The sequence below is a fragment of the Dryobates pubescens genome, chromosome 3, assembly GCF_014839835.1.
Source record: "Dryobates pubescens isolate bDryPub1 chromosome 3, bDryPub1.pri, whole genome shotgun sequence".
Classification (NCBI taxonomy): Eukaryota; Metazoa; Chordata; class Aves; order Piciformes; family Picidae; genus Dryobates; species Dryobates pubescens.
Window position 1 is genome coordinate 24,344,950 of NC_071614.1, and position 15,259 is coordinate 24,360,208.

The 15,259-nt window shown below is 37.1% G+C and overlaps 1 protein-coding gene across 3 annotated transcripts in view; it reads right to left on the reverse strand.

Moving 5' to 3' along the window:
* Positions 1-262: 262 nt before the first annotated feature.
* Positions 263-15,259, reverse strand: part of ROCK2 (Rho associated coiled-coil containing protein kinase 2) — a 93,716-nt gene continuing 78,719 nt past the window's right edge. Inside the window, exons 22-34 of one of the 3 annotated variants that reach the window (XM_054179860.1) lie at positions 14,958-15,144; positions 14,515-14,608; positions 14,301-14,395; positions 13,499-13,678; positions 13,099-13,267; positions 12,537-12,713; positions 9,697-9,767; positions 8,720-8,808; positions 8,330-8,408; positions 7,886-8,147; positions 6,767-6,980; positions 2,852-2,967; positions 263-1,627 (exon numbers count right to left, since the gene is read on the reverse strand). In XM_054179860.1, coding sequence (XP_054035835.1) covers positions 2,865-2,967; positions 6,767-6,980; positions 7,886-8,147; positions 8,330-8,408; positions 8,720-8,808; positions 9,697-9,767; positions 12,537-12,713; positions 13,099-13,267; positions 13,499-13,678; positions 14,301-14,395; positions 14,515-14,608; positions 14,958-15,144 — 1,720 coding nt within the window. In that variant the 3' untranslated portion in view covers positions 263-1,627; positions 2,852-2,864. The remainder of the gene's footprint in view (positions 1,628-2,851; positions 2,968-6,766; positions 6,981-7,885; positions 8,148-8,329; positions 8,409-8,719; positions 8,809-9,696; positions 9,768-12,536; positions 12,714-13,098; positions 13,268-13,498; positions 13,679-14,300; positions 14,396-14,514; positions 14,609-14,957; positions 15,145-15,259) is intronic. The other 2 variants (XM_054179862.1, XM_054179861.1) reach the window with 2 other exon arrangements.

Here is a 15,259-nt window from a genome sequence, read left to right on the forward strand (position 1 = left end):
AAGTGTTAGATCATATTTTAAATTACTGCACTCCCACACAATATTATATATATATATTTTTAAAATATATATATATATATATGTATTTATATATATATATAAAGAGACCAAATAGGAGACTACATTTTTTTTACTGTCATTATGTTTAACATCGCATACTGTAGTTGCATAAAACATGCATCTTCTGGGATAGTTATGAACACGCCATGAATGAGCCCACAGAAATGACATTTTTTTTGTACAACTCCCAAGTTTAAAAAAAAAAAAAAAAAAAAGGAAAAAAAAAAAATCAGATTAAGTGCCTCTGAGGCCCTTTATTCCCAGCTGTCAGTTCTCAAAACACAATACTAAAATATTTATCTATGCCTACAGCTATGTGCTAGAGAACCAGATTTAAAAAACATCTACAGTATGTTTTATTTTTCCTAAATTTTCTGACAGTCCTTGGATATTGTGTTGTGAAATGTAAAAATAGTCACAGATTCTTTTTTTTTTTTTCTCTCTCTTTTTTTTTTCTTTTTTTTTTTTGTTTCCCCAGAAATAAAAAACACATCTAGAAGAGTATGTAAAAACAAGGCAAAATGAAGTTTCATAGCACTTAATGAGGGTTAATGTAAGTCAATAACTAATATTGAGGTTTGTAAAAAGGGCTGGATGAGCAGTTACAAGTACAAGCAAATGGGCTAGTAATTCCAATGGTATCAGACATTGTTTATGTAACCAACACTTCTCCACCCTTAAAACCAGTCAATATACATTCAAAATAGGCTGACATTGATATACTTACTAGGTGTAAAAATAGTGCACTATTTTTTCTGCCACAAAGCAAAATTGCATCCTAAGAGCTGGTAAACCTTCTTTTTCCTTAAATAGAAAACGGGCAAAAAAACTTGAAAGAAAAATTAAATTAAGGCAATTAGACAGGTAAAACAGGACTGCCCATGATGATGTAGCTAAAACTAGTATACACTTCAAAAATTATACTAGCTGCTGAACACTGACATGCAGCTTTTGATAGACGTGTATGAATGATATAAACTTCAATGTTATGGCTTTATACAAGTGCATAGTTGCAACTGCAATAAGTAACGGTATCTGATTAATAAGCATAAAAAAATAAAGTGGAAAGATTTTTAAAACCCTCTTGCAGTATTACAGTACAATATATATACACAGTATAATGGTCACTTCTTACAGATGCAGTCTATATCACTATGGTGGAGCTTCTTCCTGTTCTTCATGCAGACATGCTGGTGGCATCTTTATGAAAGCTGAAAAGTCAGTTTCTTCCATTTTAATATTCATTCCTCTTGATGCTTTTATGAAACGTAGTGTATGTGTCTTGCCAAGAAAGCTTTTGTGGAACAGAGTTGAAAAGGTTACCTAACACATCCTTTTACTGTTTACCAACCATTCCTCATTTGATCAGTCACTCAGGAGAATACGGGAAAACCCTCAGAGATTAGTAATTTATATTGCAGCAAAAATGTAAACCTCTGATATATATAGCACAATCTCTCAGGAAAATATATATTTTTAATATATTTTGGGATATGTTTCAGTCTTGCTGTAATGGGAAGAAAAATCATCACCTTGAGTTGTGTCTGCATCCACGGAAATCAGTTAGCTGAAAAAGAAGCAGGAAGTTTGGTCAGAAAAATGCAATGAATGTTAATGTGACAAAAACACACTTCCTCAAAGTCTTCCTTTAAGATGGGCTCATCAGCATACTTGGGAGAAGTATAATTTCTCTGCATTTACCAACATTGTTACTTAAGCACAGTACATCCTTCCTCGTTACAATCCCAAATCAATTAAATGCCCTTTTAATATATGAGGGTAATGTGCACAATGTAAGAGACTAGTGATTTGTAAGCTTTTAACACGTAAAGATGCAGTATATTTAGTTGAAATAATGCTTGCTACTGTAAACACTAAGCTAGTTAAATTCTCCAAGAGCTGGTATCACAGCTGAGGTACAGCCCTGATGCTGCTGTCATTGCCTGTCCTGATAAAACTGAGATACTCTTTACTGTTTAAAATAATTCTTAGGAATTGAACATTTGGGTTGTGGGGCTTTTTTCTGTGAAAACAGAACACTGCATCAGCTTGTAAAATGATTAAACACTGAGAACTATAATATAGTTACCATTAGTTCCAGTACATTCACACTGCATAATTAAATAAGCCATGGGACAAAATTAGGTCAATAAAGCAGCTGGATCCTTTAGAAAACTAAAGCAGTCAAGGAAACCGCATCACAGAAGCTGCAAAGCCCATTTGTTTACGTAGTTTTAAAATGCGTGGTTAGGTACCCAAAAAGCACAGCACTGCAAAGGAAAGCCAAGTCAAATTCACTTCATAACACATGTAAAAAAGCAAAATGCAGAACTCCAGTGATTTCATGTCTGCTAGCCATGGACTAGTCAGTTTATGTTAAAAGCTTAACAATGAAAAGGATTTGTAAATACTAATTCTATTTCAGCTAAACATCCAGCTGCCATGGTCTCCCTTTTAGCCTTCAAAAATTATCTGCAGAGGTCAGCAGTGATGGCACTACAGATGAACTACTCTGAACAGTAGATTTATTTTATCGTTTTGGCAGGCAGACATGAATTTTAAAAAAAAATAAATCTAAAATTAGAAAATAAAAGGACTGATAGAGACAACAACTTCATTTTAATGAAAATGACTTCTCTAAGTTTTCATCAACATCACCAACAGAATCTCATTTTTACTGTTTACAATATCAAAATGAGATCTTGTGTTTCCTCTGCTTTGAGAAACATAATCCAACATAGCATGCTGAAATCAAAGGCAAACAAATCCATTCCTCTCTATGTAGATTTACCCCTTATACTTCTTCAGAAATCAAAAACATCGTCATCATCATCATCATCATCATCATCAATATCATCAACATCATCAAATGACCAATCCCAGTCCTTAAATGCCAGATCAAGTAATCTGCAACAGGAGGGTTTGATGTTTAATGTGTGTCATGCTTTTATAAGAGACTTCAAAATTCCATATTTTATTGCCAAACCTTTTGAAGTAAAGAGTGGGTTACAGTAGGTGGGTTACTTCCTTCACCTATCACACAATATGTAGATTCAGTTGTAAGCCAGGAATATTGTATTCATTGGAAATTTATCTCCCAAATCATTCTGCGACACTTACCATACTGATGTTTCCCCAAAACCCCACATTTCAGTAGAAAAGACCAACATATACATTTCATAAAATGAGCTGCTTTCTGTTTTGCTGCTGTTCTTGTTGACTGAGATGCAGCTTTATGCTCTCCTACTCTCCTTTTCCCAGACAGTAACACAAGGCTAACAAATTTTCCAATAAAATCAATTAATGTTGACTGCTGAACAGAACAGGAAATAAAATAGCATCACCTGAATTTACAAATACAGTGGGATGATATCACACAGTCACTGTTTAAAGCTAAACAATGCCAAAAAAGAGGATATTGCAACTTGTTCCCTAGGCCTCCCTGCCTGCGTTCCTTCTATGGTCACTATAGAACAAAGCAAGCGAGGGAAACAATGTCAGCAAATGAGTCATTTTACCAATTTTAGTCACTTATTTTGGGATGGGATGAATCATTGTCTGGAAGCATTAATCTCTTTCTGTTGTTATTGAAGGATCATAGCCAAGTATCTTAAGTACAAACTTCTCAACTGCTATAGCTACAAGAAATGAAATGCAGTGTCATCTCTCCAGTGAGCTCAATGGATCTTAAATCAGGATTGTATGTCAACCATAGGAGGCAAGGAGAGAAACCTTACCCGAGCAGAACATTCATTGTTTTTTAACTAAAACATGCTACAATGTTTAATATCACTAATCACACACTTTAAACAAAATGGGCTTCCAGGATTTTTTAGGGTTTCAGGTTTTCAAGTTTTTGCACTTTAAAATGTGATCAATCCCTGAAAATGCTCAGTATTAATTTATAACACAAATTACAGCTATTGTAATTCCTAAAACACTTAAAGAATGTATGAGGCATTAAAATATGTGTTTCCAATTTGGAATCATCCTTTTACCATAATCAGCTGAATGGATAAGCATACATTTTATGGTCTGTATGAAAAAAAATTATTTGCCCTTATTAAAGTCATCATGAAGAATGAGCAAGAGCCATGAAAACCTTGGAGGAAAAAGAATCACTGTGCAAAATTCCTAGCAGGGACATGTACAGGACCATGCAGGTTGGAAGGAAGCTCAGGAGGTCTTTAGCCCAAGCTGATCAAAGTGGGGTTAGCCCTAAGGCCAGCTCAGGCTACTCAAGGCTTGGTCTTATCAGATCTTGGCAGTCTCCAGGGATGGATTGTATCCAGCCTTACCAGCTTACCTCCCCACCCAGAGCCTATCTTGGCTTTTCCTTCTATTCAGCTGGAACATCTCTAGGTTCATTTAAGTCTGTTACCTCTCACTCATACACCATGCAGCACTGTAGAGCCTGGCTCCATCTCCTCTGTACCCTCACTACAGGCAGGGACAAGTTGCTATGATAGTGCCTTGGGGACTTCATCCTGGTTGAACAAGCCCAGCTCCCTCAAGTCTCTGCTCTGATCATCCGGGTGGCCTCCACTAGACTTACTCCAGTTGACCAATGTCTGGTGTGAATTTGGGGGCCCAGATGTGGAGGCAGTATCTCACTGCAGACTAAGGAGTAAACAGAAGAACATAATCTCTTCCCTCAATCATCTGGCTGTACTCCTCTTGGTGCTGTTTCAAGCAATCCAGCCTTGCTGTCAGGGCCCACGGCTGGCTCATCTACAGCTTGTCCCCAGCCACTCATTCTTCAGATTTAAGTGGCAACTACATCTTCATTCTTAATTTAGAACAGAAAATTCATTATTCCATATGGTAAACCCTTGCACAAAAGCCTCATAGAAGCACCAGTCAGATATAAATTTGCCATAGCAATTACACTAACTTACAAGAATGTGGTTTCTAATTAGAATTGTTTCAAAACCATACAAATTTCCACTAGGTTGAGAGATCTGTGTTAGTAAGGTGATAGGTGACGTTGCTTTTCCATCTGTTAGGTACATTTGCAAAGCTAACTTGGAAATTTTGACTGGAAAAATAAAATGGTTTACACAAACATATTCATCCTCATTATTCTCCCACAACTACAAAATATATATAGAGAAAAATACACAGACAGAAAAAAACACATTCAAGATTGTTGGACTTGATGATCTTTGAGGTCTCTTCCAACCTTGGTGATTCTGTGATTTTGTGATTGATTCACAGTGGTGAAGGACTACAACTAAAAATAATCATAGAATTGTTTTGGTTGGAAAGGATCTCTAAAGTCATTGAGTGCAACCATTCACCTAACACCACCATGGCCATTAAACCATGTCCTGAAATGTCATGTCTACCCATTTTTTTAAACACCTCCAGGGATGGTGACTCTACCGCCTCCCTGGGCAGCCTGTTCCAATGCCTGACCACTCTTGCAGTAAAGAATTTTTTTCCCCAATATCCTATCTAAATCTCCTCTGGCAAAATTTGATGTCCAAGAATGTACCGTGTGCTTTTCTCCAGTAGGAGTAGGAGACACAAGTCCTGAAAACTACTCTTTCTAAACATCAACTGTAAATGGAGTCAGACAGAGATACGTGTGTTTGGTTAGAGGAAACACACATTAACGTACAAACTCACAATTGCAGGGCTAACCTCACAGCAGGCCAGAAATTCAGACACATGCCTCAAAACCAAGCAACAAGAAACAAAAACCAGGTAGTCTTTCGCCACACTTAAGGCCTCCTAGACAGGTTTTTGAAGGCACTTAATTCTCTCCAACATTCATTAGCACCTAACTTTATCGCTCTGCTTCAAATCTGGTACAATAGCAGCCCTACTGAAAACTGTTAAATGTTTTTTCTTTTCTACTTTTAATTCTTCACACCCCTCACTGACCCCTTGGCTGGTTAAACACCATCTTCCCTACCAGCTGCCAGTTCACAGGAACTATTAGGCTACAGATGATACAAGTTCTGCCTATTACAAGCAAGGAGAATAGAATAGAATATAATAGAATAGACCCTTGAGATCATCGTGTCCAACCTATCATCCAACACTATCTAACCAACTAAACCATGGCACCAAGCACCCCATCCAGTCTCTGCCTAAACACCTCCAGCGATGGTGACTCCACCACCTCCCTGGGAAGCACATTCCAATGGCCAATCACTCTTTCTGGGAAGAATTTCTTCCTAACATCCAACCTAAACCTCTCCCCATCTTGTTCTGGTGCTGGTTGCCTGGGAGAAGAGACCAACCCCCACCTGGCTACAACCTCCCTTCAGGCAAGTTGCAGAGAGCAGTAAGGTCTCCCTTGGTGCCTCCTCTTCTTCCAGGTTAAGCAACCCCAGCTCTCTCAGCCTCACAGGGCTTGTGCTGGAGACCTCTCACCAGCTTTGTTTGTTGCCCTTCTCTGGACACCTTCCAGCAAGTCAATATCTTCCCTAAACTGAGGGGCCCAGAACTGGACACAGTACTCAAGGTGTGGCCTAACCAGTGCTGAGTACAGGGGCAGAATGACCTCCCTGCTCCTGCTGGCCACACTATTCCTGATACACTATTGGTATGGTAGGGTTAACTAAGAGGTAATGCAAGACAGTTTAAACAAGAAAACAGAGTGTCTCTCTGTGATCACTTATGCATAGTAACACATACTACATTAACTGCAGTAAAATGTTGAAAGCAATAAAGTATATAGCAGCTCTTGTGTCACCTTGGTTTGTTTGGAGGAAGCTGTCGACTTGGTCGTCTGATGGACTGGTTTGGCTGTACCTTCATGGAAGTTCTGGGAGAAGATCGAGCAAAGGGGTCTGGTGCTGGAGGCTTCTTGGGTATTTTTTTCACCAGTCGGCTCACCCATTTTTGCTGTTCTTCTGTAGAGTTGGCTAGCAGTAGTAGATTCTTTGCCGTTGAAATATCATAGTACACTGTAAAAATAATAATTTTTAAAGTAAAAATTAATACATTAAAGAGAAATGATCAGAGAAATCAAAAGAAGAGCAAACCAGATTTTGCCAAACTTTAAGTTCCCTGGCTGCTGACAGAGCCTCCTTCTTACATTTAGAGGGTAACAAATGACTACCATGGAAGAGACACAATCACACAGAAAAAAACCAAGGGCAACTACAAAAACCTGTGCCTGAGCCCAAGAAATGATCAGAGTCACAAGGAACAAACTTCACTGAACATCATCACCGGAGTGAGTGCAGAGGAGGGCAACAAAGTGGTGAAGGGCCCAGAGAATAAATCTTATGAATAGTGACTGTGGGAGCTGAGGCTGTTCAGTCTGAAGAAGAGGAGGCTAAGAGCAGACTTCATTGCTCCCTATGAAACTACCTGAAAGGATGCTGTGGATAGGGTAGATTTAGATCGGACATTAGGAAAAGAATTTTCACAGAAGGAGTGGTCAGACATTGGCATGGGCTGCCCAGGGAGATGGCTGTGTCACCACCCTGGATGTGGTTAGATGTGGTGGCTGGGGATATGGTTTAGGGGTGAACATTATAGAATGGGATTAATGGTTGGACTTGATGATCCCGAGAGTCTTTTCATAGCACTCACTAGCACTCACATAGCAATGCAGCAGTGCACACAGTGTGAGCAGTCTGACAGCTACCACGCTTTACCACACAAGGCTGACAACACAGCAGGTGTGTACACATAATAACCACAAGCCATTAGCTCACCCTTAGAAAGGTTCTGACAGCTACATACTAATAAAAGAAAAACCTGTTATGTTTAGTTGGTGTCACACCATTATGAAATACCCTGATCTATTAGAACATTTTGTGACTCCAGTGACTGTATGCATGTTCAAATATTTGCTATTTACCTTTGCAAGGTGCTATAATCTCTTCTTTTTTATCCATGTGGTCTTTGTGACATTTGATATGGCAACGACGACATTCTAGAGCAGGAGGAGGTTTAAACATATGCCACAGAGGCTTCATACAAGCTTCACAATTGGTTGGAAAGTGATAAAGAGTAGGTATAAACTCATGTCCTTTGTGACAAATGTAATTTGACTTTTCTCCCATGGGCTCCACAGGAAATTCCTGTTCCTTTTTGCTCTCCCCTTCATTAGCATACAGAATCTAGAATCAAAGCAAAGTAATCTCAGTACTCCTAGACGGCAAATGTAAATTCAAAGTATTGTCTAAGTAGAAAGGCTGAAGAATTACACTGGAATTGATTTTTCCCAAGAATTTTTAGTAACTATTTCATGTGTTAGATATCATGCTTGTTATACTAGAAACATTAATTTATTACTGAATACCTGGAATATCCTAGGAATTTCCTTGGAATCTGCTCTGTACACATCCGTCTGAGTGACTGGTCGGACATGGAAGAGTTTGCTATAGGAAATTATTTCAATAAGAACATAAATTAATGTTACCAAACTGACAAGTGTACATTGGCAAGATTAAGTTAGGATACAACATACCACATTAGGACTTAGACCTACTAAAGATTTGTCAGAACAAATTTGTAATCACTTGATTAAAGTCCTGTCTTTCAATCCTGTACATGAACTTCAGAAAAAAAGAAAAAGAAAAAAGACAGCATTGAAAAACCAGTATCATTTGACATTAATGATTGCTGGTAGTTTTCTAACACAATCCTCTCCCCATGCTCTGAAGGAGAAATCACCCATGATAATACTTACTCTATATCTAACACCATGTAGGGATTAGATTGTTCTTTATCTTGTTCGCTGTCATAGAACAGGATCTTCTTACTGCTTACAATTACATACTGTTAGAAGACAGAAAAGGATAAAACACATGTTTTAATCCAGCTCATCTTGGAGGTCAGGATGTCCCAGCAATATTTTTCTACAATTTTATTAAATAGTGGGAACAACAGTAGCACTGTATGCTAAGCCCCTAACTGCCAATAAATGCACTGCATTACAAATAGAACCTGATTACCTGATAACTCAATTTATAGTATCATATTTACTGATATTTAAACAGATTTAAACAGATAAGTGGTTTTGGGATGAAAGTAAGACAAAAGCTTTTCATTTCTATTGTACTGACTAATTTCCAATTAGACTGCTAGTGAAAATAATTATTATCTCTTTTACATGTGCAGCTCAAAACTAATAGGGATCACACTCACAAAGACCCCTGTTATACTCACCAGCTTTGCTAGCACTTTTCATAACAAACTAAGTTACCTACAAGACCTCCTCTATTTCCACCATGAACAGTTTGAGCAGTGTGAACTGGTATGAAAATGTGTATGTTGTTCTTTGGGCAAAGACCCATCAAAGATGTTACTGAAAAGCACTAAATGAATGAAGGCTGCACAAGGCACATGAGTAGTTGTCGTTTTTATTTCCTGATAATGAATTTGTCAAGGGCATCTGTTTCCAAACTCTGCTGAATTCCAGCTAAATAATACTGCTGGGAATGCTTATGGCTGAATGTACAAATGTTTGAAGAACATTAATGGTTGTTCTCAACTTTGTGAGGGTCTTAAGCAATTACAATTGTCTTACTTAGCTCCTCTCAGACATAGTTATGCCCGCTATGATATTTTACACATTTTAAGTACTGAGAGAACATGTATAAAATTAAAATTGAAGAGTAAGTTTAAAATCCAGATTGTACATTCAACAAGATCAGGTTTTCTTACCTTTTTAACCCATCCAAATTTTTTAGTGTTGTTTCTAACAGGCAGTGATAGCCAGCCTTCCAATCTTGATTCTGGAAAAAACCATGTAATATTAATATTCACAAAACGTTATTTTTGAGGCTATGGTACATTTTAAAATAGTTATCAAAGATAAATAGTAAAGCAACAAAGCAAACATAAGAACATGAACTATTTAAAACCACAAGGTCTTGCAAAGTTTATCACAGTAATTGTTCAGGAATAAATTGAATCATATATTCCTGAATACAGCCACTGACCAACAATGCAATCACAAGATGGCAGTGAAGCATGATGAAGAAGGGGAAGGACAAACTTGCAATTATAGCACACACATTCACTTTAGTAATTTTTTTCCAAGACTTAAAATGCTTACATCTATCAAGCTTGACCTTTTATAACAATGTCTGAAGATATTAGTACACAGCATCCAGTTCAAGTCAAAAAAAGGCAAGCTACCACCACAAATAACCTATAACCTCTATACACTGTCTAAAATTTCAGAAGTTTAGTACTCCAATTTACATTTTCTGCTCTATTTCCCCCCCCCCCTAATTCTGCCTGTATCTCCTAGGCAGAATTGTATCTCTAAAATAAGTCATTTTTGGCTAATCCTTAGGCTTCACCTAAATTCAACTGCCCTTTCACACACTGGTGATATTTTTTTATTACACTGACACATTAGTCAGATTGCATTTATCAACAGTACTAACAGCTCAGCTGTTGTTTGACATTTCAGTAGTAACAAAAAGCTGACCAGGATCACACTTTCCTAGTGCCTGGCAATACATAGCATCACATAGCCTTTGACCGTATTTTTATAGCTGCACTTACAACAGGCATTTCTTTCTCCTAAGTTTTATTAAGAGGAACTGCTCAACTGCAGTAATATTTTTCCAATGAGTTTCCCACTCTAGCAGAAAACCTCTACTGCTGCTGAGGAACCTCCAAGTCAAAAATACTGAAGCCTTACAAACACAAAACCATGAAAGGAGCACAAATATGGTCCAGAATTGCAAAAACTACTATTTTCTTTGTCATCAGAGAGCATTTGCAGGCTCCTGCCATGTTTAACATAGTGTAACAAATATATACCTGAAGGAGGCCTACAAGAAGGCTGGAGAGGGACTGTTTACAAAGGCCTGTGGTAATGAAGGGCAATGGTTTTAAATTAGAGAAGAGCAGATTTAGATTGCGTGTTAGGAACAAGTTCTTTACCATGAGGGTGGTGGAACACTGGAACTGGTTGCCCAGAAAGGTAGTTGAGGCCCCATCCCTGGAGATATTCAGGGTCAGGCTTGATAAAGCTCTGAGCAACCTGATCTAGTGGAGGATGTCCCAGCTCACTGCAAAGGGGTTGGACTAATGACCTTTGGAGGTCCCATCCAACCCAAACTTTTCTATGATTCTGTAATTCACAGAAATCTCATTTTGCCTAAAGTGACATGAAGCAAGGGTTTTTATTCAGATCCAGAGTCTTCAAAGTTTATTTCTCTATAAGTACTGCTGTTGATGACACATTTTAATGTCATTCCAAGTACACAAAGGAGTATGAGGCATCTTGCCTCATACTTGCCACTTTAAATTGTCGATTTCAACTACACCTGATACAAGCATAATACTGATGTAAAAAAGTCCTTCCCGATATCCATGAAGCAAGTGTACTTGTGTTAACAGTATGGAACAAAAGAAGCATTAATATTTATCCTACTTTACTCTGTAATCTCTAATGCTATCACATGAAATTGGACACTTCATTTCTGGTGCCTGTTCTATATTAACAGATGAGAGAAAGTGCAGAATTTTCACACTACATGCTTGTAATTACTAGGAGGGGAAAAAAACCCCAACAACAAATACAACCATCATATCTCAAACCTGTTGTATTTATGTCAGCAAGAAGTCCTAGCTTCAATATGATCTTTACTTTAGAACAAAACAAAACCACACAGATAATACAACAGTAGTAAAAATATTCTCTATCTACTTAACAACTTTTTTATTAGAAGCCTCATAGGAAAAAACAAAGAATGAAAAAACCAGCAAATGCATTACTTTTTACTATCATTTAGCCTTATGAAGTAATGCTAAGTATCTCCCCAATATTTCTGTTTTTAGTGAAAATGTATTCACACTTTAAAGGAATCTCCACTGAAATTGAAGAAAAAAAGAAAATAGTTACAAACCCCACATCAGACATTAGCATTAAACAAAAGTTTTGTTCAGCATGGTGTATATGTAGTAATATAAAATGGATACAGAATCAGTAGAACAAAGCTCTGTTAAACCATAGTCATATTATTTCATTATATGCTTTATGTATCTGGAAAATTGAATGAATTTTGCTTGCCTTACCATAAAAGAGTCAAATACAAGATCTGAATGAAATGCAAAACAATGTAATACTCAGAAGACTGAATTTCTGTGCACATATGTAAATTTAGATGGTGAGGAGTTATATGCCTTCAAACTTAAACTGAAAGATTTGACTTCCTGGTATCTAGCATCTTGGCATCATACAGATAGCTGCAGATAACAGAGACTACCTTGAAAACAAGGCCATAAGGCTCATTTATTCAATACCTTAATAAAAATGGTGGGTTTATAAGTGGCAGCAAGCATTTGTAAACATTTAGAGAAAACAAGCAAGTTTTTTCATGCAACCTTTTCATATCTTTGATGGCAATGTTTCCAGCCACTGCAGCGTGTTTAATGCACAATTTGGTTTTGGCTTTTCTTGAATAATATATTAATAGTGTTAGTTTTGAAACCAAGAAAAGGACACAGTAAGAACAAAACCAAACAGTCCTTAGGGATGTCACCTGTGCTATCAACTTCTGTAGGGCTGTGGGAACAAGACAAAGGTTCTTCCTCTGAGTCAGAATCAGAATCAAGCAGCATGCGAGAACGGGAAGGCTTAGTGGCAATACTGACAGAAGTAGAAGAGTGCTGGTATGTAAAGGACATGGATTCCATAGTGTGGGATTGAGTGATATGAACTAAATATAAAGCATAAAGGAGGAAAAAGGTAGAAAAGAAGTCAAAACAGAATCTCTGTGAAGAGATTATTAGTTTTACATTTCATTACATTACACAATAACTGCAAAGGAATTACCAGGATAAAGTGGACAAAAATGTTTAGTTTTAATGAAGTACAATAGGATTTTAAAAAGAAATTTCTTTAAACACATTGTAAGATGAAGTATAATTCAGACAGATTTAGTTAGTAGGTGGACAGTGATCACTATTAAAGCACTGAAAAGGCTGGAGAAACACATGAAGATGAAAAGCCACAGAATCATCAAAGTGCTAATACTTCAGCTTCTATGGTAAAACATCGATATGAACCCAAACAGGACAGAAATATTAATAGAATTAACATACCAGGGAATCCATCATCTGCCTCAGCATCTCCCGGTCCACTGCCTATGCTACTGTTGTCTAGGCCAATGTGCAATGACTGCAGCTGTGAACGAAGCTGTTCAATGTCACTATCTTTGCTGTCCAGAGTCATCTGAAGTTCAATCCGTATCTGACTCTCTTCTGCTATTTGCTGTAAGGAAAAGTGACAACATTTTCTATTATCAGCATATTCAGTTACTCAGAGAAAATATTAGTAGAAAAACTGGGTGGACTTTGCAGCCAGTCTCAACTGGCTGTATATTTCTTTTGGTTATGGGAAATTCAGCAAGAGAGCTTTTATACACCACCTTAATGCCTGTTATTGATTCAGGGAGACGCATAGAAAATGTTATCAATGTTTATAGTTGCAAAAGGATCTTACTGCCTGCATTTCATTGATCTCCTTCTGATATTTGATCATCATTTGGGTTAACTTTTCTCGTTCAGACTTCAGTTCCATATGCAGTTTCCTATTTTCCTTTTCTTTCCGTCGTACATCAGTGTCAGCTCCACGTTTGACTGGACCCTTCCGATTCATGATCTCAGCCAGTTTATTCACAGCCTTTCCAGGGGAAAGAAATGACAAAAGCCACACGGATATATAAAGTTACATTATGAAGTAATGAAGTCTTTTCTCCTATCCATGACCAGACACTTCCAATCTAACTGGAAACTAAGATCTCTGCAATCCTGCACCATGAAGTTGTTTTAATTCAATGTATTACTCAAAATTGAGAAGAAGGTAATGATGCCATTTACACTTGAAACAAGCATTAGCTTGCTTACACTTTTAAATATCGCCTTCTGTTGTCATTTCAGCTCCAAAATACATCTTTGGATTAAAATGCCAGTTGTTCTACATACCAATCCAGAGTAAAACCATAAATACACTGATTTATGGAGCTAATACAGGAATACAAATAAAGATGGAAAACAGCAAACTATTAATTCATTTAACTGAAATGAAGATTTTTGCTGGTGGATTAGGAGTTTCTCTATGATAAATCATAGATGTAGTTCCAATACATTGAAAATCTACTTAGCAGAAGGGGAAAAAAAAAATCAATATATTTTGTTCTGTCAAACAGAGTAAAGCACTAGCAGCTTACCATGGAAAGCTTTCTATTAAAAACTACCCAATTCATGGACACTAGCTGTTTATTCATTTAGATACATTTGCTTACCTGGGTTTTCAAGGTTCTTTCATTCAACAACTGCTTCTCAAATTGTGCTTTAATATTTCCTACATTTGCCTCTTCTTCTTTCAGCTTTGTAATTTCTGTAGCAAAGTGATTAAAAAAAAAAAAAGATATGAAAGCTCATTACAAAAGAAATGAATACTATTAAAGAATAAACGTGATTTCAGAATAAATTACTTTTGGCTCAGAGAATACATACGCTCTTGTACTTCTTTCAGTTTATTGTTTAATTCTTCCTTCTCATTAGCAAGATTCGCCACATCACTAGTTAGTGTCCTGTTTGCTTCCTCCAACTACAAAACAAGAAGTACACGTGATCATGTAACAAAATTCATTTGGCATATGAAAGCATTTCAGGATTGAAGGAATGCTTCAGAGTGAAGCCAGTATAAGGGTAAGAGGACCAGCTGTAATAGGGGTAGGGACACAGAACAAAGAATGATCAGAGAGATGTATGGAAGAAACATAGTAACAGATGGGGTTTTTAAATTTCATTAATAAAAATGAAGTATTTTTTAAATGTCAGATACAGTTGTGTATCACTTACCTCTAAGTATGCCCAACGACAATGGGTAACTTAAAGTGCAAATAAAACTCAAGCCCATGTAAACTTCCACCAAAATTGCAATTCATATTACTCACAGAAGCTATGGTGGCATCTTTCTCAGTAAGTTCCTGTTTATGCCTAGCCATCATCTCTTTAATCTCCAGCTCTTTCATAATCTTCTCTTTTTCCAAATCAGAGTACTGTTCCTCAGCAATGGAACGTGCAAGTTGTTCGGAATCTGCTTTGGTCAAAGTAATCTCTAGCTGAGCAGCCAAGGAATCTCTGCAAATTATTGATATATATTATTATCTTTAAAAAATTACAGCTTACTTGGGGGGGGAATCAGTAGGAAACCAAAAAAAGCCATCTTAATCTTCTAAGTATTAGTAGTACAACT